This window comes from Microtus oregoni, unplaced genomic scaffold, assembly GCF_018167655.1.
Source record: "Microtus oregoni isolate MIOR12 unplaced genomic scaffold, Mior012 000011F_ref0000422, whole genome shotgun sequence".
Classification (NCBI taxonomy): domain Eukaryota; kingdom Metazoa; phylum Chordata; class Mammalia; order Rodentia; family Cricetidae; genus Microtus; species Microtus oregoni.
In genome coordinates this window covers 20,215,044-20,228,288 of record NW_024543070.1, presented here as the reverse complement: position 1 = coordinate 20,228,288, position 13,245 = coordinate 20,215,044, and the positions used below count along the sequence as shown (strand labels likewise).

General features: G+C 43.4%; 1 protein-coding gene across 2 annotated transcripts in view; it reads right to left on the bottom strand.

The window, feature by feature from the left end:
- LOC121453403 (band 4.1-like protein 4A) overlaps positions 1 to 13,245 on the bottom strand; it is a 198,043-nt gene that overhangs the window by 74,789 nt on the left and 110,009 nt on the right. For both annotated transcript variants that reach the window (XM_041660152.1, XM_041660153.1), the window contains exons 5-9: positions 11,221 to 11,299; positions 5,687 to 5,784; positions 4,798 to 4,918; positions 2,670 to 2,757; positions 58 to 146 (exon numbers count right to left, since the gene is read on the bottom strand). In XM_041660152.1, the coding sequence (XP_041516086.1) occupies positions 58 to 146; positions 2,670 to 2,757; positions 4,798 to 4,918; positions 5,687 to 5,784; positions 11,221 to 11,299 (475 nt within the window). The remainder of the gene's footprint in view (positions 1 to 57; positions 147 to 2,669; positions 2,758 to 4,797; positions 4,919 to 5,686; positions 5,785 to 11,220; positions 11,300 to 13,245) is intronic.

The window sequence follows — 13,245 nt, the reverse complement described above, 5'->3', positions numbered from 1 at the left end:
TTCCCAAACCTGATGTATACAGTACACAACTTTAACTCACCCCCAAGCTATACTTACCAGAAATACTTCCCCACTTGCTTTTTATTCTTATAGACAACAACACCCACTGGAGTTAATCCTAAAAAATACTCAGACTTGTTTTCTCCCTGGGGGGGAAAAAAGAAGCAAACACATATATGCTGTGGGATAATGCTTTTGTACACTGTAAAGACCTGTCATTTGTAATCGATTAATAAAATGCTGACTGGTCAGTAGCCAGGCAGGAAGTACAGGCGGAGCAACCAGAGTAGGAGAATTCTGGGAAGAGGAAAGGCAGGGACGCAGTCACCAGCCAGATGCAGAGGAAACAAGATGAGAATGCCTCACTGAGAAAAGGCACCAAGTCACGTGGCTAAACATAGACAAGAATTATGGGTTAATTTAAGTTGTAAGAGCTAGTTAATAATAAGCCTAAGCTAGGAGGCCAAAAAGTTTATAATTAACATAAGCCTCTGCGTGTTTCTTTGGGACTGAACAGATGCAGGACAGGGCAGGACAGAAACTTCCATCTACACATATATTCCCAGGACCATGACTTATTCATAAAGAAGATCCTAGTAAAACTATAATTGGCCATACAAACACATTTGTTATAATGGTTATATAATTATCAATTTATATAACTAAGATATAATTAAAATTGGATTCAAGTTTTGAAAGACATCAAGCAAAAAAACCTAGCTAAACTGTAATAGCAACTAATTTGATGCTCTGCCCCACCCCCAATCTTAGCATCAATCTATGCTTCTGACTTCAGTTCATCAAAGAAGCACAGAATGACAACCAGTTCAAGGCTGCATATGCAATGGTGCTTATGCCCAGGTGGAATCACCATGCAGCTTAAAATACTGATGAGGACAAGCCACCAAATCAGTTACTCCACAATCTCCAGTGACGGAGGCCGAGTGTGAGAACACATGGGGTTTCGAATAATTCCATAGCCACAGCCTGAGACCCACTGACTTCTACTAGTGGTGCTTTCAAGTGACTTGTCTTGGTTTTTCTCTCTACTGTGGATAGAGCTGGGCCCAGTTTACCAGTACCAGTACCACGAGTCTCATGAGTAATTTTAGGCAGCTGCCTGCAGAGAGAGAGACTTCGATTTCCTGAGGTCTACCATGGTCCTTCCCACCTCCACTTGTAACTTTAAAAACTGAGAAGTGCAATCCCTTCTCATAAATCCTGGAGAACATTCACTTTCCAGGCTGTGACAAACCTCAAAAAACAGGGCCCTGTGACAGAGCCACAGGCCGGGTGGGTACCAGGAACATGCACAGAGCTGTCTGCTGAACGGCCTGCAAGCAGAAGACAACCAAGACAACGGCTCTGGAAAAACCCCGTCGTTGCCAACCTCCACCTTTAGAGGGATGGAGGACATACCAGATCTGGGCCATTACCCATAGATCCTTACCAGTACCTTCCAAAGCCAGAAGACCTGATTAGGAACTAAGATAGGCATTATAGAATCAAAGCATTTTGCAGAAGCCTCTATACATTTCCAAGGGGGCTGTATTTTTTAAACACCCCCAAACCTACCAAGAGGCCAACAGAGGAGAAGACAACGACTTCATGGAGTTTTAAAGATACCTTCCTTCCTTCTCTCCTTCCTTCTTTCATTTCTTACTACATGGTCCAGGCTGGTCTCAAGCGTGAGACTGTCTGGCCTCCACCTGAGATTACAGGACCGTGCTACCCAGATCTTAGAGGCAGCATTCCATCCTCTAACGAGACCAGCATCTATTATCAGGGAACTTTTAGATCCTCCGAGTCTGTAACTTCCATTATCACAATGAATGCGTACTCACGGGTGCTGCTCACTGTAAAAGTAATATGAACCAGGAACAATAAATAGCAGATGCACAGAATCCCAGCACTCCTCAGGTAAAGACAAGAAGAATTCAAACCAGTCTGGGCTACACAGCAAGACCCTGCCTGACTGAATGAATGAGTAAGAAGTTTGGTTTCTTGTCTCAGACAACACCAGTGAGCTAAAGACAGGCTACAAAATGAATGCAGGAGTGGAAATATGGAAGAGATAGTCAAAGGGAAAGGTCTGAGAGGGTGGGGCCTGGCTCTAGACCGCTCATGCAGATCTGATGCATGCTCGCTGACAACAGCTGGCAGTTTCCATAGCTACTGAAGGAAACTGGCAGACGTATCTATCCATGCAATACTCTCCTGTTGACAGGACACTGTCCACTTAGCCTGGATCCACCAGCCACTGCACCAGGACAGTTCCCCAACACCTACTTCACCTGGCAAAGAGCTTTATGTTTTTCTGCCACAAAAATCTATTTTTAGAAAATCCTCCCGTTTTCTGTCTTGCATCAATTATAGACCGATTTTAAACTGCTTTGGCATTTAGCTAAGCCCTTTGGAACTCTTATCCAGATTGTGTTTGCAAGCCCAGTTAATTGTTTTCTACACGTGGAAATACAATCACAGACTTTTATGCAAAACTCATTAGGGTTTAATCCAGGTAAGAGCGGCTTTGAGTTCTAGGACCACAGGAGGAAGTATCATCTACTTGCTAAACAAGAGGCCGGTGGCTTCCCTCAGGGAGTTCCTCTGACTTTTCAACAAAAATGTCATCAGCTTAAAATATTTTGTGTTAATTAAATGTTACTCACATAGACAGGATGGAGGTCAACGCCATACATCTCCAGGGATTTGGCAGTCCTCAAGTAATTCAGCTCCGCTTCAGAAGGAGCCTGACCCCTGCACCCAGAATAAAACAAAGACATTTTAACTCATAGCTACCCCACTTAGAGAGAGAAGGACACTTCACTGTGCTTATTAGCAAAACAAGGAAGATTCTGCACTAATGCAAAAACTTTAAAAAGGCTTAAAAAGCTTTTAAGCTTTTAAGAAAGAATGAAGAAGAAGAGGAGGAGGAGAAGGAGGAGGAAGAGGAAGAAGAGGAAGGAAGGAAGGAAGGAAGGAAGGAAGGAAGGAAAGGAAGGAAGGAAGGAAGGAAGGAAGGAAACAAGCTAGGCTTTATCCTCAAAGAAGAACTTGGCCTTCTGGGTGACAAGAAGTTAATATTTATATTAAGTTAATTTCATTTACCAAACCGATTTCTGCTCATTATGGTCTATTCCCAAATTCTCACTATGTATTAAAAACCCTCAGTTTCAAAAGCTCCCAAGGAGATTATTGAGAATATAAGCATTCAAATTAAAAAGCAGCCACTTCCCGAGGAGCAAATTGTTGCCACGCACCAGCACCAGCAGCTGTGCGTCGGAAGCAACAGGAGCTGGCACCACACCAGGCAAGGAGCGGAAGGCCCCGCTAGCCAGCGGGGGTCGTGCCAACAGCTCCTGAGCACAGGTGTGGTGAGGAAGCACATTTGCAACACGCAGGAGCCCTGCAGTGCTTGTCATTTCATCACTGGGTGCAGAAATCTTCCTAAGGCCTTCAGTGGTGGCAGTATCCAGTGACCACCATTTGCTCTTAATGAGGGTGAGCATCTGCCAGAAATCTCCATGGATGAATGGGGGTGGGGTAGTGTGTGGGGGCTGATGGCTCACAAATGATAAAAGCTGCTAAGAATATCTAAAACTTGATATTCTCACGCTCTCCATCACTTCAGCCACCACACGCTCAGATGAAAGCCTGGATGAGTGTTCTTCATAAACTGGTCAGAAGAAAACTACCAAGTTTTGATCATGCTTTATTCCTAGAAAAAGATAACTGGCTGCACTATCACATAAAACATGAACGAGGGCCTTTATCCAAAGCCCTATCATTTCAAAATATAGCTGTTCTTTGAAACTCCTAATAGAATTAGCATTCGCAGACCGCACCAATCACGCCGCCCTTTATAATGTGTAACAAGCTCGCTCTTGTTAGCATCCACTTCAGCCAAGCCTTAAAACGAAGGATTCTATTTTCAGGCCACAGAGCATCCTGGGTGCATGCTAATCCAAGATGGAGAGCTGGCCCCCTCTGACTCCTGTTCAGCAATCGACTTCTGCCTCTACCCACTGAGGCAGAGCCATTCCGCGAACACTTCGGTTGAGCAAATTAATTCTATATTTTCTTTCTTAACTATAATAGATCTGAAACCAAGTATATTCAAAGGGGACTGTTATATAAGAAGCCAAAAAGGCAAAGTTAATCAGTATAGAGGATTTAACCAAAATAAGTATAATTAAATTATAACTTCAGTGCTCTGGGCTATTAACTACGAATCTTCCCAGAGGCGCATGGGAACTCTCGGGGTGCATCATGGCTGGCACAATGACTGGGGAAGCTCCACGCCACTGTCCTCATGAGCATGGACTCGTTGCTATGGCCTAGACAGGATGTTTTTGCTTCTAATTCTAAAGATTTACCTACTTACCACGGGGCAAATCTCAAATGCACAAAGGGATGTTTAGCTATTTTCCTATAGTTAAAAGTAATATTTATACATTATAGGATTGCACATGATAGTAGGAATGGGGGAAAAAGTACCAAACCCAGCTCTTATGAAATGACTCTGCTTATGTAAAACCACAATACAAAAATCTAAACAAAACCAATTTTCAGAGAGGAGAAGTCAGAGGTCATCAACCAAAACTGTGGTATCTTTAGGTACTGGGTTTACCGCGGCCTTTATATTATTTAGATAGAGGAATTTTCGATGAGCATTTATTGTTATAAAAGAAGCAATGGAAATGAGCATTGGGGCACAGGCGAACTTGTCGCTGGAAGCACTTATGACTGTCCCAGCTGACTGATGCTGACGGCTGACAACATGAAGCATGATCCTACATTAGAGTCTTGTGAATCCGTTCGATGGCTTCTTCCAGCTCCTCCTTCTGGTCAGGAACAAAGCGGTACTCTGACACATACCCTGCAGTGTGCTTATAGGGGTCGTGGTCTCCAAGTTCAGCTGGAACACAAGTGGAATTTTATTCATATATAGTTTTTCTCCTAACTATCACAGGTAAGGGTATTTTAGGAAAATGCTTCTAAAAATAAAGGAATGGAATTTTCCTATCACACTCAAACATTTTTTTCATCAAATGCCTTATCAATTTATTGATGTAGCTAACTACTAAATAACTCTGCTAAAACATTACTAAAAAAAAACTTCACCAAAGACGTGTGTGTGGTACAAACAAATCAGGATTTAGAAAATAAAAGTCTACATTTTTTGCTTTCCCACAGAGCCTATCATCATTTTATTTCAATTATTTTTATCAGTACATATGAAATCCAATGAATATGCACATTTTGAATAACATAGCTACTAGAGATTAGGGCATGCATTCTAGGAACATTGGAGATGATCCCAATACATCCTCTCAGATGATAAACCAAGAGCAAGCATGACATTCCAAACAACCGCGCTGCAGGTGATGCTGGAGGAAACGTACCAGGAGTACCGGGTCCATCCTTCACCATTGGCACCCGGAGTAGAGCCAAACCAGGAAGTTCTGGTCAGCTTCTTCTTCCTGTAATAATCTCACTTCCCAGGCCAACCCAGTTCATCCAGCTGACATTCTGTCTGGGATATTTATTCTCTCTAATGTCTAGTCTACTAGTGTCTCAAGAACGAAGACCAGACTATCTCATTTCTCCCACACCAAATTTGAAATATGCCCAAATATCTTCTCCCCAAGCGTTTCGGAAGCAAACATACTTAAGTGGAACGTACCCTGGATGGCGTATGCTCCAAGTTGAGCAGCAATGTTGACAGGGCAGGGCAGCCGGCCCTGAAGGGCATCTTGCTTCACCTGTAAGAAAAACTGATATCTAAAAGAGAAATGGAAAAAAGGAGATTAACAATCTCTGATGCTGCTCAGACTTGAAGCTCCAGGCCCTGACCAGCAAGGGAAAACCCAATCATCCTTAGTTTTTTTTTTTTTGTTTGTTTGTTTGTTTTTTAAAAAAGCAAGCCACTCCCACGGCTCTGTGAGGTGTCTCCTGAACAAGCAGGGATGAGGCCAGCCGGAAGTACTGGCGGCCTCACTAGGTTGCTGAACTCTCAGGGCAGACTGCAGGGCTTGCACAGCGGCTCTGCTGCTCACTGCATCTGTAGCCTTTTGATGTTACTCAGTTTCCCTAAGGGCCAGTTGCCTCTCGGGAATGGGAAAGGACAGTATCAATTCATGGTGTCAAGGAGAAGATGAAATGTAATGTCCACCATCACCGGCTGCCGCCGTCAGTACTTCAACAAACGCAGTTCCCAAGAAGGAGACATTACAAGGGCCCCACCTCTATGACATGCGTCATCTACAAGGCTCAAAATCATGTGCACTAGACAAGACTAACACTGCAGTGTGTTTCCCTGCCTCTTCCCACCTGCTTATGGTTTCAACTTTGCTTATTCTGGGATACCTTTAAAAATCATAGCACCAAGAAGTGGTCTCAAAACTGTAAAAAATGTGACGCTATCTAAGAAGTTTACATACAATAAGCTAGAAAAATGAGGCCAGCACTGTTATCTTCTTTCTGTAGATGAGGAAACTGCCCAAGATCTCACGGCTAGTTAGTCTGCAGAAACAGAACTACAGCCTGAGCAATTGGATCCTAGAACCTTCACAATCAAGAGACTCTACATGAGCTGGGGGATGGCTCTGTTGGTAACATGCTCACTGTACAAGCAGAAGAACCAGAGTTTGATCCCAAGAAAGCTATATTTAAAAAAACAAAAACAAAAACAGACACAGTGGTATGCTTCTAACCCCAGCTTTCAGGAGACAGAGACAAGCAAATTCCTGGAGTTCCCCAGCAATTAGCTTAGCCTAATTGATGAATTCCAGGCTAGTGAGAGAGCCTGTCTCTAGATTAAAGGTGGACAGTGCCTGAGGAGTGATAACCAGGGCTAATCTCTGGTCTACACGTGTGCACACACATATACACACAAACACATATACACACAAACACGTACACACATGCATATACCGACACACACAAACATGCACACGCATACCCACACGCATACACACATGTGCACACACACATCCATACATGCAGACACACAAACAAGCACACGAGGGGTTCTGCGACTCTGATTCGACCATCTAGGCTTCCTTCCCCTGGGATGAGAAAAGGCAGTGGTTTAGGAGGCAGCATCACACACCAGCACACTATCCACATCCAGCTGCCATCACTAACACGCCCCACATACCCACATCCTTCAGGATGCCCTGGAAACCCCTTCCTTTGTAAGGTGACGCTTACACAGGGAGAGACAAAGACAAGAAAATTAAATGGATGCTGAAAATCATCTCTGATAAATCTCTTCTCCAGCTGCTTGCAGCTACAGCCCTATGAGAAACCCCAAATGTTAGAGGTCGCACTGGTAATCCCCAGAAGACTGCTATCAAACTGGAGAGCAGCTGCAGGCTTGGGGCTAGACCTCCTCACCTGGCTGCTTCAGGGCTGGCACACTAGTCACAGGTGCACACGTGAGTGAAACCCAGGAGCGCTGGTTTCTCCCTGACATCCCTGAATCCACAATCAATCACAAACATGTGGGAGTGTGACAGTAACACACCCTCTACACCCCTAACCTACGACCTCGCACGCTTAAACCTGGTCTGCCACCACCCACATTTCCCCTCCTCCTTCCAGGCTGCTTGAGGGAAGGAGTGCGTTCCAGAGGCAAAGAGGATGGTCCCCCTTCCTTAAAGCTCAAAGAAAAATCACTACATAGTTAGAAGTATAAAAATGTTCTTTTCAAACCTAGACAACAATGAGGACCCTAAGAGAGATCTAATCTACATGGGAAGTAGGAAAAGACAAGATCTCCTGAGTAAACTGGGAGCATGGGGACCATGGGAGAGGGTTGAAGGGGAGGGAAGAGGCAGGGAGGGGAGCAGAGAAAAATGTAGAGCTCAATAAAATTAATAAAAATATAAAAAATGTTCTCTCCAAGTGATGGAAACCAGACCTTTCCTTGATCACACGGTCACATGGAGCAGGACGTTCCATGCAGCTCCTGAATGAAGAATGAGCCAGTGACATATCCAGTCTTCATATACAGATTCCACAAATGCCGGCTACAGAGCTATGGTGGGTGACTCAGAGCTAAATAAACACATATGCCCGGAAAGTTCTGATTAATAGCTTGATAAAGCCTTGATAAGCCATCTCAGGGCTCCACACTGGTCTTTAGCCATCATTTGGCCCCACTTCAGCTGCCCTAACCAATCTACTGAGCAGTTCCGCTGTTTGTGCAGGAGTCAGCCGCCTGCATGCATTAACTCACGACATTCTTCCAGCCATCTCCCTGCAGAAATGCTGAGACATTTTTACCAGAAGCGAACTGGCTAAACGGTAAGAGAGGTTCAAGCAAGATATATGAAATAGTATAATTTTTTAAAAAATCTACTTACATGCAAAACCTGTAATTCTGTATGTAGACAGAAAACTGAGGTTAGATGGAAGATTATACACATAAAAGTTTATCTTACATTTCATATAAAATTAAGGAAAACTTAAAAACCAACACAGAGTAAATTGGAACAATGTTCCAAAGAACAGAATCAAGATAATCAATCACTCTATTTGGGACTTCTGCTTGTTTGCTTTCTGGCCCTTAACTCATGGCAATCCTCCTGCCTCAGCTTCCCAGGTGCTAGAATTACAAGCACGAGACACAAAGCCCAGCTGAACTTAAAGTTGAAAACACTGAAATTTAGCTTGTAAATACAGGCCACAGAAAAGTTTTCCTTTAATGGCATATGAGGGAATTTCACTCTTGGGGTTCAGTTTTACCTCTCAGCCAGGGAAATGGCTCAGCGTGTAAATGTGCTTGCTGAGCAAAACCCTGGTGACTTGAGTTTCATCCCTAGAACCCACATAAGCGACTAATGTGGTACCATGTATTTATAACCCCAGAATTACTACTGTAAAATGGGAGTCAGATACAGAGAAATATGCTAGGAGTTCGTGGGCCAGTCTAGTCCGGAGTGTGCCGCACAGTAGCCCAAGCAAGAGATATGCTGGCTCAGAAAGAGAAAGAAGAATGACTCCTGAAGAGATGCCCCGACCTCCACACACATGCCATGACACATGCTCCGCACTCAGACTCTCTTCCACATACACACATGCATGCACACACATGTGCACACACACACACATGCAAGCATGCACACACGTACACACACATTATACACATTTACAATCATACATAAACAATCAAACTCACACATGCATCACTCACATTTACAATCGCACATAGACAACAAAAGTTATTTTATGTAATTGGTCCACTTTTTCATGTCTGCTGTATTACAAACCTGTCTTTGGAGCAATGTATTCATGTGAGCCAATGGCGTCATCCTCAGTGTATCCCATACCGGTCACATATTAAATGTGCATTTAGTTTACCCACATTTTACTATGATTTAGACCAAGCAGAAAAGAAGTCATGATCACCGCCTATAAGCCAATTACACCATCTGGTTCTTTCCAACCTGGTGAGATACCTGAGGGGAAATGGCTACCCTGAGAAGCTCTGAGGCACAAGCATCAGTGGATTCTGAAGAAAAATTTCTGTTTCCTATTAATCCAAGTTAAACATGGGTAAAGAAATGTACTGTAAACCTTTGGTCTTAGCACAACATTTTCTGAAGCTAACTCTACGTCAGTGTAACTGCACTACACTGTCATGGCAAACACAGGGCGGGCTACTAAGAATCCACATGATCAAGCACATACCACTCAAGCCCATGTACCATGCTACCCAACACTTACAAAGTCCTCCGAGACACACACTGAGGCAGAGCCCATGGAAATGATGGACTTGCACCATTTTTAAACAAAATGTCCCTTTGCCCTTCTCTAATGCGTTGTAGATAGAACATTTTTACACCTGTTAGACTTGGTCCTCACCCCTCCCCGTGAAAATCTCATATACACACCTCTCCTCTCAGAACAACTCCCTTCCTTCAGAAAGGTGTGTACTAGGAAGATGTGTGCACTGGCTCTTCAGAGTGCTCAGAAGCAAACCGAGGTGGGTGATGTGGAGGCAGACGTCACATGGTTCTAGAGATGAGGCCTACAAGTGGCAGGTCAGAGTGGGATGGGAAACCCCAAAGAGTCCAAAATAAAGAGGAAAGAAAGTCTGGGCTGACAGACAGAAGAAGGCAACGGGGGCTAGGGAAGTGGCTAGCCCACCGCGGTGCCTGCAGAGCAAGCATGAAGGCACCGTCACAGGCGAGGTACAGGGGTGCGTTCCTATAACCCCACCCTGGGCCACAGAGGCAGACACTGCCCTGGGACTTACTAGCCAGCCAGTCTAGCCAATGAATGAGCTTCATGTTCAGTAAGAGTCCTCGTCACAAAGATGAAGGGGGGTGATGGAGGAAGACACCTGACCTCTGGCCTCCACACATGCATCCCCACACACATGCTCATGCGTACACAAAAGGATGGAACAGGAAGGAAAAAAAAAGCCAGGTCGCCTTTGTTGCTATGGTGTCCAGGATTTCACATAAATGTATAAAGTTTTCCTTTAGTCTATAATAAAAGTTCACTGGAAAACTAACTGTCTGAGTTATGACAAGTGCTTTTTGCTTTCCAGTCAGTTCACTGGCAAAGTAAAGTCCAGCAGGACGTTGCTGTCCCCCTCTCTTTAGAAGGCATTTTCAAATGCTGGTAAGGACTATTTTGGCAATCTGTCTACTCAATACCCATGAGCAAATCTGTCTTTACTAAAATATAGTTTTTGGAGATAAAGGTGAAGAAATACATTATAATACTGATACTTTCTCTCCCTTTTTAATACAGAAAATAGTAATCTTTTCATTTCCTGCAAAGATAAATGAAATATCTAAACAGTTGATATTTCAACTACAACTAATTAAAGGAAAATAACTGGCCTTCCAAACAGATATTCATATGCATAAACCCAGCACATCAAAACGCCCTCCCTTGGCAGATCAAATGACTGCTCTTACACAGATACAAAGGCCAAAGGCACTGAACAATGACAGAGAATATCCTGCCCCAGCAGATGCAAATCTGTCATCATGTCACCCAGGCTCCTGTCGCTTCCCACACACATCTATCATCGGACACTGATCTGCCTCGCGCAAGGCGAAAATTTAATCCTCATAGCAGGTGCGCCATGAGCCACAGCTCGACACGCATTCAGGTGTGTAAACCCCACTTTTAATCCACGTTCAATACAGCCTTTCATGTATAGCACATTATCCAAAGATAAAGTTAATACTGTACCTGGTTATTTCTTCTTTTAGCTTACATGGATCTTCAGCATAGAATTTAATACCAAAGTACAAAGTATATGGAGGTCCAGCTTTAAGAAAAAGCAAAAACTAATTACATTTCACATTATAATCAAAGTTGCATTGTACTATGTAACAATTAGGAATTATATTCACATATGGAGAATATATTAAATATGAAAAACATCTATTTCAAGCAATTGACAGTTCATTTACATACAAATTCTATTATAAGATTTACCCTCTCACATCAATAATAATAGTAGTTCAAGAGGATCTGAGTTCAAATCCCAATTTCAGTGTAAAAATCTAGGTGTGGCGGCGCACACTCCTGTAGCCTCAGTACTGTGCAGGGCTGACAGAGGTGTTTCTGGAGCTTTCTGAACACCAGTCTAGCTCCTGGTTCCATGCAGGGTCCTGTCTCAAGGGAATAAGGCAGGGATGACAGAGTAGGACGCCTGACATCTTCTAGTCTCTGCATATAGGTGTATGTACCATGTGTACACACACACACACACACACACACACACACGCTAGTGCACACATACAAGCACGTGCACACACCCTTGTGTACACATACATGCATATGCACAAACAAAATTACCTTTATAAAATATTTCTAAAGACACAAGAACACAAAATGGAAAAGGCATGGTTCAAGACTAGTGAAGGCAGGACATTAATGCTAAGTGCATGTTTGTTCACACATAAACACAGAAAACACTTAAGGCCCAAAATACCACAAGGCTACTGGTTCTTGTATCTGGTTGGACTGCCTATGCACAATTTTTATTAATTTCTATTTTCCTGCTATTCATTACTGAAGGAAGGAGGTAAACAGGAGAGGGTCTTCTCATCATCGAGAATTCATTGACAAATGATTTTTTAAAGTCATCCTCTTATCACATCAACTATCAAGAAAAAGTTTTTCTAAACTTCTCTGCAAAAGGCTGCAAACAATGTTGTCATTGAGTCACAGGGACCCCATTAGTGTGCCAAAGTCACAGGTACCCCGCCAGTGAGCCACGGCTACAGGGACGGGAGCCACAGCCATGGTGACCCTGTCAGTGAGCCACAGCCACGGGGACCCCGTCACTGACCCACAGCCACGGGGACCCCGACAGTGAGCCGCAGCCACAGGGACCCCGTCACTGACCCACAGCCACGGGGACCCCATCAGTGAGCCACAGCCACAGGACAGTGGCCCAGCCCTAGCAGAAGCAAACAGGTGGAGATCATATGTGCTGGTGTAGAGAGGGTTGACAGTCTACAGTCCCAACACCTCATACGGGAAAAAAGTTAATATGTGAAGTTTGTCCCAGGAAAAAATACAAGTGGAAGTATAAGCTGTGTCAAATGCTGGGAAGAGGAAGTAGCAGTGCGCTGCAAATTAACTACCTAATATTTTCATAATCACATATATTTCTTAAAAATAATAATCAGAGTAGCCATGTAATAGCACAATATCTGCTACATTCTTAAACAATTCTAATTTTTTAATTTATTTATTTTATGTGTGTGAGTATTTGCCTGAATATACATAGGCACACCATAGGCATGTCTGTCACTCTCAGAGGTCAGAAGAAGGTCAGATCCCTGGAACTGGAAGTACAGATTGTTGTGATCTGCCAGACAGGTGCAGGGAATTAAACCAGAGTCCTCTGTAAGAACAGCCACTGCTCTTAACCACTGAGACATCTCTCCAGCCCTGTTAACTATTCTAAATAGAAAAATATATCCTCACATTGGTAAAAAAGATACTTCTTAATCATTTACCACACACAGAAGAACTAAAACTGTAGACAACTAAAACAAAATTTAAAAATTCAGAAACAAAGCCTGGAATTGCACATGCGTGGGTAAATATAAAAGTCAACACACTGTGCAGTGTGCAGTTCCCTTGGGTACCGCTATATTGTAGTTTGCCATTTCTAGAAATAGTTACTTCCGGGTGGATGGGTGTAATCTGCACTGTTTCCAAAAATGCTGAACTTCCAGGCTCGCAGTAATTATTAAT